This window comes from Myotis davidii, unplaced genomic scaffold, assembly GCF_000327345.1.
Source record: "Myotis davidii unplaced genomic scaffold, ASM32734v1 scaffold2161, whole genome shotgun sequence".
NCBI classification, from domain to species: domain Eukaryota; kingdom Metazoa; phylum Chordata; class Mammalia; order Chiroptera; family Vespertilionidae; genus Myotis; species Myotis davidii.
Window position 1 is genome coordinate 431,546 of NW_006291833.1, and position 14,427 is coordinate 445,972.

The 14,427-nt window shown below is 37.9% G+C and overlaps 1 protein-coding gene across 1 annotated transcript in view; it reads right to left on the reverse strand.

Annotated features, from left to right (window-relative positions):
• LOC102767497 (adenosine kinase) overlaps positions 1-14,427 on the reverse strand; it is a gene marked incomplete at its 5' end in the record, with an annotated part of 105,153 nt that overhangs the window by 73,931 nt on the left and 16,795 nt on the right. Inside the window, one exon of the mRNA XM_006765271.2 lies at positions 13,703-13,817. Coding sequence (XP_006765334.2) covers positions 13,703-13,817 — 115 coding nt within the window. The remainder of the gene's footprint in view (positions 1-13,702; positions 13,818-14,427) is intronic.

A 14,427-nucleotide genomic window follows, 5' to 3' on the forward strand; every position in this document is an offset into this window, starting at 1 on the left:
CATGAATTTCCCTTTTTTTTCTTCTTTTCAAGAAATTCCTTTAAATTTCTTGTAATACTGGTTTGGTGGTGACAAACCCTTTTCTTGTCTGGGATACTCTTTTATCTTTCATTCGATTCCACATGATACCTTTGCTGGGTAAAGTTATCTTGTGTGTAGGTCCTTTCTTTTCATCACTTTGAATATTTTGTGCCAATCCTTTTGGCTTGAAATGTTTCTGTTGAGAAAACAGAATTCAGCTGACAGTCTTATGGGAGTTCCTTTGTAGGTAACTATCTGCCTTTTTCTTGCTGCTTTGAAGATTCTCTCTTTGTCTTTAACCTTTGCCATTTTAATTATGATGTGTTTTGATGTGGGCCTTTTTGGGTTCCTCTTGTTTGGGACTGTCTGTACTTCCTGAACTTGTGTACCTCTTTTCTTCAACAAGTTAGGAAAGTTTTGAGTCATTATTTTTTCAAATAGTTTCTCAATCCCTTGCTCTCTCTTCTCCTATTCCTCTGATATGAATGTTGTTATATTTAATATTGTCCCAGAAACTATCATCATTTTTTAAAAAATTGTTTTTTCTTTTTGCTGCTCTGACTGGGTGTTTTCTGCTTCCTTGACTTCCAAATCACTTATTTGATCCTCTGCTTCATCTAATCTGCTGTTGATTTCTTCTAGTGCATTCTTTGTTTCAGATATTATATTTTTCATTTCCGACTGGCTTTTTTATTGTTTCTATGTCCTTTTTTAATGTTTACTATCTCCTTGTTGAAGTTCTCACTAAGTTTCTTGGGCACTCTTATAACCATTATTTTGAACTATGTATCTGGTGGTTTCCTTGACTCCATTTCATTTAGTTCTTTTTTTCTGGGGATTCCTCCTGTTCTTTCACTTGGAGAATGTTTCTTTGTCTCCCCATGTTGGCTGCCTCTCTGTACTTATTTCTATGTTTTAGGTAGATCTGCTATGTTTCTGAGTATTCATAGTGTGACCTTACCTTGTAGGAGTCCTGTGGGATTAGTGGTGCAGTCTCCTTGATCACCTGAACTAGGTGCTCCAGGAATGTCCCTTGTGTGCATAGTTATGTGAGCCCTTTTGTTATAGTTTAGTCTTGATTGCTGTTGGTTTGTCCAGGGGTGGGGTTGGTCCTCAGGCTGTTTGACTGTGAAGATTGACGTTGACCATAGTGCATGAGCTGTTGAATGAGGGCTGACCCCACAATGTGAAATTCAACTCACCAGAAAACTGTTCCCTGCAGTGATCTTACTTTGGGTATGCTCTGATGAGGTCTGAAGCCAGCTACTAGAGGTGTTGGTTCTGGGCTTCTTGGGAGGGACTCTGATGCAGGTCAATGTCAGATGCTCCCTGTGACTGGCCCTGGGCTACTAATTAGAAGCCACAAAATGATCCATGATAGGTGGCTGCCTCTGCTGGACTTTGGTGCATGTGGGAAGGGCCAAGATGCTTACTGAAGCTGCCTTCCACCAGTACCTGATGAGCCCGGTCAGGTCAACAAAAGGCCCAAGACAACATGAAATCTGCTGGCTGCCTATTAAGCTCAGCCACTTAAAGGGCTCTGATGAAATACAAGTTATGTGAGGCAGATTCTGAGTCACCTAGTAGGTGGGATTGGTGTTCACCAGGTTGACAAAGATTCAAACTTGGCACCAGTCCTGGATTTGAGGTCATTCAGCAAAAGTCTCAGGTTATACCAAGGCCAGGGTCTCAGGGAGTCCTCAGAGTGGGGGAAGTAGAGTTCATCAGTCTAAAAAAGATTAAGATTTGGCCTTGTGGAAGGAGGGCTCTGCACACAAACAGTGGCATCAATTATGGCACACGGGGAAAATGGCCTTTGCCCCAAAGACACACCACTGAGTCTCTCATGTGTATCCCTGACATCACCTTATCTGTCTGGACCTCCTTGAGAGCTTTCTGAGAAAGACCACAATACAGGCCCAGGGTGGCTACAGCCAGAAGACTCCCCTTATCAGGGTAGGATCACAGTGAGTCGGGAGTGTGGGACTAGTGCATCTTCTCAGGCGATGCTATGAGGGAACTGCACTGGTCAAGTGCTCAGGAAAAATGGTTCTTGCCCTAAAGCCACTCTAGTCATTCTCTCTTGTTTGACACTCCCTGAATCTGCCTTGAATTCCTCAAGAGACTTCCAAGAACGTCTGCAATGTGGGCCCAGGCTGATTGCAGATAGCTGACTCTTCCATATGGTGGGCGCTTCACAGGGTGGTGCTAGTACATTCACCCAGGCTGATGTTGTATGGAGTGGAGTGAGTGATACAGGAAAGATGGTGTCTGGAGGCAGCGTGGGAGAGACAGGGTCATTGGTGGCTGCCCCTTCAGCCCTCTTGCAGAAGCCACACAATCCAATCTCACCCTGTATGACTCCAGTCCACTCTGAGGTGCAATCCCTCTGCCAGAGCCCAATGGTGAATGCCCACAAATGAGGTTTTATGTGTTTGCCCTTTAAGAGGGCACCGGGGTTTCTAACAATCTATGGTTTCACCCTGGCAGACAGAATCCCACTGATTTTCACAGGCATATATATGTTATATGGGCCCTTCTTCTTGGCACTGGTGCTCTGGGCTAGGAGACCCAGTGTGTCGCTGAGACTCCTTGCTCGTCTGGGGGCACCTTTGCAGCTGAGCTATTCCTCCAGATTCTCAGCCACCACATGTGTGTGTAGGGTCAGCTCTTTTCATGTCTTTGACCTTCCTACCAGTCTTGGTGTAGTTTCTTCTGTATATCTGTGTTTAAGACTCAGTTCAGCTAGTCTTATGTTGGTTATTCAGGTTGATAATTTTATAATTTAGCTGTAATTCTGATTTGATCCTGGGAGGAAGTGACTGTAACTTCTCCTACCCCGTCACCATTTTGGATACCCCCTTATATTTTCAAGAGCTTTTAATTACAGAGATTAATTAGAGTTTTAAAAGATGAATACATTCTCTAAGAACCACTTAAGAAAATGTGTGTATCTATAATAATAAGAGTAATATGCTAATTCAACCGAACAGCCGAATGACCTTCCACACGTCCTTCCAGAAGAGGTTGGGGCTGTGAGGGCTGAACCCCTTGCACGAATTTCATACATTGGGCCTCTAATGTACGTATATAAATGTATGGGTAAATGTAACTATCATCTAAATATCCAAGCACATATACAAATGCATTTATAAGGTATGTATATACACCTCCACATCAGAATGTTTTCCAGCTTGAACAAATTCTAACAAAAGAGAAGTGTTAGGATTGGAGATTATTTGGCAGAAGCTCTGAGAAAGTTAAATAAGTATGGCCTAGCTCATATATGTACATTCTCTGGGTCATGTAGCCTCTGGTTGTAGTCCTACAAGATTTATCCTACTAAAGTCTATTGCTATTGATCTTATGGTTAAGTGTAATGAGAAAGCAGACAGTGATCTTTTAAATATACATTCTGAGCCCTAGCTGGTGTGGTTCAGTTGGTTAAGTGTCAATCCATGCACCAAAAGGTCGACCTTGCAATCCTCGATCAGGGCACGTGCCCAGTTTTTAGATTTGATCCCTAGTCATGGTGTGTGCGGGAGGCAGCTGATCAATGCTTCTCTCTACCTCTTTCTCTTTTCCTTCCTCTTTCTTTAAAATCAATAAAAACATTTAAAACATATATACATTCTGAGGTACACTGGTTTTTCCAATATTGGCACGACTGATACCTATATATATAAAAAGCCTAAGCAACCGTTATAACTAGTTGACCAAATGACTGGTTGACTGGTCACTATGATGCACACACACCACCAGGGGGCAGATGCTCAACGCAGGAGCTGTCCCCTGGTGGTCAGTGCACTCCCACAGCCAATCTCCCACAGTCCCTCCCCATCCCGGACTGGGCGAGACAGCCCCAATGACCCCGATTGCCAGGCAGGGTGAGGGACCCCACCTGTGCATGAATTTGTGCACCAGGCCTCTATTTTGAATCATAAATTTCTTCATTGTGGGTGGCTGTCTTGTGCATTATCGGATGTGTACTGGCATCTCTGGCGTCTGTCCACTAGAAGCCAGTGGAATTCCCCCACCTCTACCCAATGTGACAACCAAAAGTGAGGGGGAAAACTGCTCCTCACGACACTGAGAACCACTGTTGTAAGTAAATAAGGCAGCATGTTATAGAACAAATTAAACTGGGATTCAAGAAGTTGGGTTCTAACCCAGCTGTCTTGTCTTTAACTTTGGGTTATTAGAGAAAATATCTAACCCAGCAGTTCTCAAATTAGGTAGAGGGTAGTACTGCTAAATCAGCTATATATAATATAATAAAGAGATGAGCCCACTTAACTTTCTTGGGCCACATATTTTTTATTTTATAATAAATAACAATTTTAATTTAGGTAATAATGCCATAGCTTGCAACAAACCAACTCCTACACCATAAACTAGAAAATATGCAAAATAAAAAAATATTTTAAAAATTAATTGAAGGTATGAGAGAGCTGTCAAGGTAGCTAAGACTTGATGGGACAAGATCCCTGAGAGGAAAGAAAATCTTAAAGAGTTAGGCTGACATTGTAAAAGTTATTCCCTCAGGGCATTTGTAAATTCTTGGTGCTGGGTGAAAGGTTGAGGATTTAGAATAGACAGTGGGCACTTACTAAGACACAGAGAAGCCATCAGAACTTTTGGATATTTCCAGAGACAAAAATTGGAATTTGGAGCAGCCAAGGCAGTCAGATTGAGATGTCATGATCTTGAAGTTCCCTTAACACACTAGAATAAACGTGACACTCAGCGATTTTCTCTTTTGAGCTATTTGCCAGATTTGTAAAGTAGCAGGATAAGAGGACAAGACATAAAACAGAAGACCTCTAATAGGCAGAGCAGTATTTTTGGCAGTTCGATGGTACCAAACAGAACCCACCAAAGAGTAGGGATGCTAAACCATACACTAGGATTTCAGGAGAGCTAGAGCATAGGAGTGGGGATAAATTAGAAGGAGATTGAGCCTTTCAAAAGTGCAACCCAAGCTTGAGTTAGCCCAGTCCTTGATCTGTCTTTATACCAGCTGCCTTCTTTTCAGTGAAAATGTTTTTATTGATTTTAGAGAGGGGGAAGGAAGAGGGAGAGAGAGAAACAGCAATGTGAGAGAGAAACATCGATTGGCTGCCTCTTACACTCCCCTATCCCCCACCCCCCACAGTGGGGATTAAATCTGAACTTGGGCATGTGCCCTGACTAGAAATCAAACTGGAGACTTTCTGGTACATGCAATGATGCTCAATCAACTAAGCCACACTGGCCACAATAGCTGCCTTCTACAGGAAGACAATATCACCAGCAGAAACACTGTAATTTATTATGAACAATGTTTAGCATTTAATTAAAATTATCAGGCAGACCTAGAAATAAACCCAAAAGAAAAGACAAAAGAAATGGACCCAAATTTTTAAAAAAAGAAAGAAATGGACCCACAGATGACTGAAGCTTTTAATTTTTGGATATGCAATTCATCATCACTGTGTTTAAAGAAAATAAATGACAAGGTAGAGAATTATACTACAGAACTGGGATCAATAAAAAGAATCAAATAATGTAGAAAATAAAAAACTTGATTACTGAAAAAAAGAACCTCATAGATGTGTTGAAATGCAGATTGGACAAAGTGAAAAGAAGTAGTCAACTAACTGGTAGGTGAGTGCAAAATATACAAGCTGAAGTTTGAGAGGATGAAAAGTACAAGAAAGAGTATAAAAGATATTTGGGACACACACACACAAAAGGCATAAAACCTATGTAATCGGTACCTCAATTGGAAAGAGAGCATGCAGTATCTAAAGAGATTAACAGCTGAGACATTTTCTAAAACTGATAAGAGCATCAACCGTATACTTGAGAAGCACTAAAATTAACCCTAGCAGGATAAACACAAGAAAAACAAGAACCAAGTACAAGGCGAAAGTCAAAGAAAAATTCTCAAAACCAGCCAAAGAAAATGAAAATAATATATTCAAAAGGGCAAAAATAAGACTAACAGTGGACTTAATAAAAATAAGAGAATCCAAAACATAATGGAAGATCATCTTTAAGAATATAGCTCTCAATGTAGAGTTCTATACTCACTGAAAGGCAAAATAAAGACATTTTTTAAACAAACAAAAACCAAGAGAATTCCCACACTACATGTAATACTAAAGGAAGTTATTAGGCAGAAAAAAAATTACAGACTATAGCCATTTCAACTGTGCTCGTATTCAGTGAGCCTTATTGTGCTACTTAAGTGTAGTAAAAAAAAGCAAAAAAAGTAAAGGATTGGGAAAGAAGCAATGAAACCGCTATTGTTCACAGGTATTATTATATACATAGAAAATCCAAAAGACATATTATACAAAATGTTCTACATTTTTATTATGTTGGTTGTTCATTGTTTTTTAGTAAAATATGTGTGAATTTTACTATATGTAATCTATAATTAATATCTGAATTAAATGTCCTTTCAGAAATAAATGCTATGATAGAGCTAACATTTGCCTAGTGTAGGCTGTCTTCCATTTTGCTTTCTAGCAACATGAAAGGTGGGAGTTGAAGAAAGTCTCATTTCTTGACAGGCCTGAGATTACTAAACCATACAAATCATGGCCCACAAATATTTTGTTAGGAATGTGACAGTCCTGTGTATGTTGTTCTAAATTATTTTCGACCTCTTGGCTAATGAAAGAACTTTATCTTTTGCAGTTATAACGATCTAAAAATGGAATAGGAGTTAATAACTTAGCTGTTTATATCCATAGTTAAGAAATCTATATTCTTTAAGATCTCAGCTGGTAAGAACTCTTTTCTATGAATGCCATACATGGACATTCTGAAAGATTGCTACTTAATGTGTTCTATCCACACCATCACCAGCCTATGCCAACAAGATCATCATTTAAAGCTGCTTTGGCTATAGTAGAGAAAACATTTTCAAAATGATTTATAATAATGTTTGTAGCAGTAGGAATTGTGATGATGTGCTGACATTATTCTTCCAGCTGCTGAGGTTGTTTTCCTATAGAGCTGGCATTTTCCTATTCCACTTTCTGTGCTACCAGAACTGCAAATCACAACTGACCTTACCTTACAGAGAACTGAGAGTTTTCAAAGAACATGAAAACTTAACTAGCAAATGGGATGACAAGTTTCTTTAAGGATGTAATAACATGAAGACAAGTAACTTCCAAAATCCCACTTACTTATAATGAAATCACTAAGGGTACGATGAGGTGATTATCTTACATTATAAGCTCCTCAAGGGCAGGAGACTATGGGAAGTAATATGTAGATTACTTGTCTTTGGGGAATGGGTCCTTGGTACTTTGTGACTGATCCAGAAAGAGAAGCATTCACCAAGGCCTGACTTATTTTTTTTTAAATAAGTCTTTATTGTTGAAAATATTTTATATGTCCCCCCCCCCCCCCCAATAACACCCTCCAGCAAAGACTGACTTATTGAAGTAATAGATGCTTAGCTGCTAAAATGTTCTGTTTCCATCATACCACAGGGTCACAGAACTTAAGTCAACATTATCAGATCACCTAATACAATTGTTTTTCAAAGTGAGGGATGAAGGATAGGCAGCATTGCTACATCACATAAGTGAACTTTCTCAACAAATAAACAACCCTACACTCCACTCCCCACCCCCTTTCTCATACCTCTTTCTTGAGGATGTGTATTTTTAAAAAATATATATTTTATTGATTTTTTACAGAGAGGAAGGGAGAGGGATAGAGAGTCAGAAACATCGATGAGAGAGAAACATCCATCAGCTGCCTCCTGCACACCCCCTACTGGGGATGTGCCCGCAACCAAGGTACATGCCCTTGACCGGAACCGAACCTGGCACCCTTGAGTCCGCAGGCTGATGCTCTATCCACTGAGCCAAACGGTTAGGGCAATGAGGATGTGTATTCAAATACTCCTCACAGGGACATATCAGGTTGAGGGGAAGGTGTTTTTTTAACACTAGATTGCCCAAGGAAGTCATTTTGACTGCTTTTTAATTTCACTATAACATACAAGTACATGATAAATTGTCGATACTTGATAAGTTGCAGTTGCTCAATAAGCTAAACTAGTACTTGTTATTCGAATCTTTATGCAGTGATACTTGATCTATCTGATAAGTTATTTTATTTCTTTTGTGCCCTAAATTCATGAAAGAAATGTCGAATAGAAGTGAGTTATTGGAAAAGCTAAGGAACATAAGTGAAGAGTGCTCCGATATTATTCTTTCACAATGCAGTCATTTTGACTGCTTTTGGGCAATATAGGTATATACTAAATTTCGGTCTTTCTAGTGTTAAGAAGGCAGGACTGTATTTACCAAAAGCCCACTCTGTGATTCTGATATGGCAGCACCAAGTCTTCCAGTTGAAAACCTCTGACCTAATCTATTTTCTCCCTTTGAGCAATATTACAACTCAAACAACCTAGAAAGAATTCTGAAAGTATTTAGAAAAGCCTACAATTTATTCTTCAGTGGACCCATTTCATGACTGCATAAAGGCCAATGTATAAAATGCATTATTTTCAATTTAGAATAAAAGTCTTACTGTTTTTCCCAATTTTTAGTGATATATTTAGTATGGTACAGGAACTTGAAGAAATTTATACTTTCTGTATACACATGTGTATGTGTGTGTGTGTGTGTGTGTGTACATACATACATACATATATATATATATATTCATTTTTTTCAGTACAATCCTTACTATAGTAAGATGTTAATATACAAAGACCTTATTAGTACCTGCTGTCCAGTAGGCAATGAAGATCTGTAGTCTTAATTTTTCTAGAGTTTTATAGATACAGAAATGATTTCCTTGACCTGACTTCCACCATACCTAACAAGTTCATTCAACATTTATTAAAGGATAAAAATGAACAGAATCATTTTTTCTTTCCTGTTTTTCATCCCCAACTTCTTACTCTTATTACTTTTCAGTGTCCCCTTCACCTCGCCCTCCCCCTACCCCCTTTTCCAAAACTTGGAACTTAATTAGCCTGCAAGCAATGGAACAATGACTGCTCTGTGACAAAACCACTGGGATGGACGGATATAGAAGATGGATACCCAACTGTAATAGAGGTGGCCAAAAAAATATTACATTCACAGGCAACTTAGAGTAGAGGAATTCAGAGAATTACCTTTATAAAGTAATAGAAAGTGGTTTATAGCCACCATGTCGCAAAAGGAGAAAGGTCTCTGGAATTAAATAGTAAGGAACCTAATTTTGTTATATTATTGCTAAATGCCACAAACTTAGCACTGATCATTTAAAAATAGTCTATAGTGTGAGGTTTAAGGAACAATGACTCCTAATTAGTGTTATAATAAGTGTGTTCACCATTCTGGAATGTCATTTACGGTAAATTAAGGAACTACTGTCCCTCCCCATCTTCCATTAGTATTTTAATGCTAGGAGGTGGGAAAAGCTGATCCATATTCAAGAGGAAAGGAAGAAAAACAATAACAAATTGGCATCTCTTCTGTAGATTGCCCCACAGGCCAAGCATTTTTATGTTCTTAATCATTATTAAATGACTTAACATGACACCCAGAGCCTGGCGAATGATTGCATCCTGACATGAGAACGAATTACAAATGAAATGAAAGATCAAGCCGTATTAGAGGATTGCCTCTGGGAAATGAAAATCTTTAATTCTCTTTTATTATTGACATTTATTTGGCTGCCATGAATAACAACACAGCAAAGAGATTCAGCTATGCTTGTGCACTGAATAGCTTATCCCAGGGCTCAAAACTGCATTAACATTTATCATGTTTGCTTTTGTAGCTGACACCACTGAACAGATTCTCTATCCATCTTGTATTTATCATGCATTGCAGATATAGTACACCCTCTAATTTAAGTTCATTTTCATATACTAGAAGCAGCAAAGATTACCAGTGTCTGTCCTCAAATAAATTCCCGCTGGTAAGCATTGCTAAGAGGGTTTAATATATTTAATAAGACCAAATTGAGTTGACAAATTCAGTCACAGGAAGAGGATGCTAATTTTAAAGGTTTCAATTTTTGGAAATTTGTGCTAATTCACAAGACACTTGTACAATATGTATCTCTGGAATAAAGCCTTAAAATAAATGTCTCTATAAAGAGCAACCAAATAGCATTTTATGAATCTGAAGGCAGTATGACAATTCTTATGAGGTAAGAAAGTCAGTATGCTTTTCACTTTTCCAAACAGTGTTCACTGCTAAGACAGGAATAGGCCACTAGTATAAAAAGACAGCAATTCAGTTATTATCAATGCAGGGATATCTTTTCATGACTTATTTATTTTCTCTCTTGTACAAATTAACAACATGGCTTTTCCTGTCACAACAATAAAAGATTATACAGTACGTGGTGTCTTTGCTCACATGATCCTCTTTGACTAGATTGCCCTCCTTTCTTAAATACTTCCTAAAATTCAAGGCTTAGCAAGGATATCAATGTATCTGGGGAAAATAAATCACTTAATACTATATATCTGAATTTTGTTTGAAGAATTTTCTGTCCTTCTGTTTTTTATACTTTTAATTATGAAAAATTTTAAGTGTATATACAAGTGGATGTAATTGCACAATGACCATCCCCATATATTACAATTATTGACTCATGGCGAATCTCTCTTCATCTATAACTCCATTTCATTATTTACTATGTATTGCATTATTTTGAAATAAATATCTGAATCTTGCTTTTGACAATTCTAAAATAAGAAAGTTGAAATGAATTAATCCTGGGGTCTCTATTCCCCCAAATTTGACATTAATTTATTCTTTTACCTTTTCAGGCATATTTATTTAGTTCAACAAAAGTTTACTTCATAGCCACTATAAAATCTTTATTGATTTCCTTCTCTGAGTCAATAAAAGCCCATATAATTTTTACCAATAATTAACAAGTGTAATTACAGTTTCTTGTATTCATATATCAATGTATATTAATTTTATTTCTGAGTTAGATCTCGTATCTTAAGTTTTAGTGTTCAGCAGAGTACTAAATAAACACTAAGGTAAAAATTGCTTCTGTTTATAATAAGTATTAATTAACTGGTTGATTTTAATCTTAATGGTTCAGACAAAATGGAAAAGGTCTGTATTTTGGCTTCAGTAGTAGGTAGCATCTTATTGACAATATTAATCATTTTTTTAATTGTTTAAGCTACCACAACTCTTTTTTATTTTATTTTTTTAAAATATATTTTATTGATTTTTTACAGAGAGGAAGGGAGAGAGATAGAGAGTCAGAAACATCGACGAGAGAGAAACATCGACCAGCTGCCTCCTGCACATCTCCTACTGGGTATGTGCCCGCAACCCAGGTACATGCCCTTGACCGGAATCGAACCCGGGACCTTTCAGTCTGCAGGCCGACGCTCTATCCACTGAGCCAAACCGGTTTTGGCCACAACTCTTTAAAAAAAAAAATTTATTGATTTCAGAGAGGAAGGGAGAGGGAGAGAGAGATAGAAACATCAATGATGAGATAGAACCACTGATCGGCTGCCTTCTGCACGTTCCCTACTGGGGATCGAGCCCACAACCTGGGCATGTGACCTTAACCAGAATCGAACCCGGGACCCTTCAGTCCACAGGCTGATGCTCTACCCACTGATCCATACCAGCCAGGGCAATATTAATCATTTTATTTGATACAATGTTTGTTGACTAGATAAAATTCCTATTTTATTTCTATGAAAATAGATGGCTGTGTAAAAACAGAAGTGAAGTTTTCTTCTTTAAGTTTAAAGCTGATGAAGTGACTTATATTTGGGTTATATTTGTTCATAGTTGGATACATTTATGTTATTGTAGCACAGGTATTTGGTAATTAAAATGTATGTTTTTCAGGAAAGACATTTCTAGATTGACAATATCTCCAAAATATCACAGTAAAAAAATCAAGGTAGATTTACTCAACTGATTTTTCTTAAATTATCTTCTTGAAAATATTTTCTAATGAGATAGAAGGTACATATATATTTATTAAAATTATAAAAAAACTATACAAGGTACATTTTCACAGAAATAGAACAAAAAATCCTAAATTTCATATGGAACCACAAAGACCAAGAACAGCCAAAACAACCTTGAGAAAGAAGAACAAGGCTGGAGTCATCACATTTCTTGATTTCAAACTATATTACAAAGATAGAATAATCAAAACATTATGATACTAGTATAAAAACAGAGACACATAGGTCAATGGAACAGAATAGAAAGCCCAGAAATAAACCCGGATATAAGTGGTCAATTAATTTATGACAAAGGAACCATGAACATACAATGGGGAGACAATAGTCTCTTCAATAAATGGTGTTTGGAAAATTGGACGGCCACATGCAAAAGAATGGAAGTGCAGCATTCCCTTACAACCTACACAAAAATCATTTCAAAAGATTAAAGACTTAAAAGTAAGACCTGAAACCTTAAAACTCTTAGAAGAAAAGGGGATAAGTTCCTTGACACTGGTTTGGTGACATTTTTTTTGGATTTGACACCAAAAGCAAAGGCCACAAAAGCAAAATAAGCAAGTGGGACTACATCAAACTAAAATCACAATCAAACAAACAAGCAAACAAAGAACACTTCTACACAACAAAAGAAACCATGAACAAAATGAAAAGGCAACCTATGAAATGGGAGAAAATATCTGCAAATCACTTATCTGGTAAGAAGCTAATATCCAATATATATACCTTATACAACTCAACAAAAAACAAACACAAAACCAAACAAAAAAAAAATCAAACAAACACAATCTGAAAGAGCTGAATATTTTCCCATAAAAGACATACATACACATGGCCAACAGGTACATGAAAAGGTGATCAACATCATTAATCATCAGGGAAATTTAAATCAATACCAAAATGAGATCACTTCACACCTGCTAGAGTGGCTGTTATCAAGAAGATAAGAAATACGTGTTGGCAAGGATGAAAATGGAGAAAAAGGAACCCTTGTGCACTGTTGCTGGAAATGTAAATTGGTGTAGCAACTATGAAAAACAGTGTGGAATTTCCTCTAAAAATTAAAAATAGAACTACCATATGATCCAGCAATTACACTTCTGGGCATTTATTTGAAGAACATGAAAACACTAATTTGGAATGATATCTGTACCCTCGTGTTCATTGCAGCATTTTTTACAATAGCCAAGACATGGAAACAACCTAAGTGGTCTGTGTGATGGATGTAGGGATAAAGAAAATGTATATAGACTTCTACATTTTCTTTATACATTTATATATTGAAATTACATTCAGCCAAAACAGAGAAGGAAATCCTTCCATTTGCAACAATATGGATGAACCTTGAAGGCATTATATGCTAAGTGAAATCAGTGAGACAGACAAAGACAAATAAGGTATGATCTCACTTGCATGTAGAACCTAAAAACAACTGAACTCATAGATACAGAGAACATATTGATGATTGCCAGAAGTGTGTGTTTGTGTAAGCAAAATGAGTTAAGGTGGTAAAAAAAGTACGGTGTTTAAATTAAATATAATAGGAAGAATGTAAATTTTGTTATACATGATTAAGCTCCATAATACTGGTTTTCTCACACAGTTTGCATGTTCTGAATTAAATATGTTAGAAAGGATATAGACTTTTGTTATAAATGATTAACCTCCACAATAAGGGTTTCCTCATACAGTTTGCACATGTACCTGTAGCCATTATAGTGTCATCACTCCCTTGGGTGAAAATCACAACTCGCTGCCTCTTCGAGTTCACCTTTGGCAGAGCTTGGGTCTTTTTGGCTATCTCTTTAATGTCTTCAGTCTGTTAATTGAAAGGAAGAGGAAAAATTTCTCATAACCAGTACAATCAGACAAAGCTTTCTTAGAAGATTAAGGATTTATACTCTCAAGTTTAAAAAATGAGATACTTAAACATCTATTATGAGTTATCATTTAAAAATTTTAACCACATACAAAAGTAAACATCCTCCTATATAATAAAAGAGAAACATGTAAATTGACTGTCCCTCTGCTACACTCACCAGCCAATCAGAAATGAGTATGAAAATTAACCTCGTTGCCTCCCTGGAGACTGACAAAAGGTAGGAGGCAGCTCCCAGCATAGCTGCTTGGCCGTCGCTGCAGCGACCCGGGAGCATTCGTTGCCTCCCTGGAGACTGACAGCAGGTAGGAGGCAGCTCCCAGCATAGCCTGCTTGGCCGTCGCTGCAGCGACCCGGGAGCAGGCAAGTGTGACCTGCAGGCAGCATCCAGCATGGCCTACTTGGCAGTCGCTGCGGTGTGGAGCAGGTAGGCGCTGCAGAGAGCAGAGAACCACGGGGAGCGGGCCTAAGCCATCAGGGCTCCTGGATTGGAGAGGGCTCCCCTGAGGGCTCCAAGATTGGAGAGGGGGCAGGTCGGGCTGGGGGACCC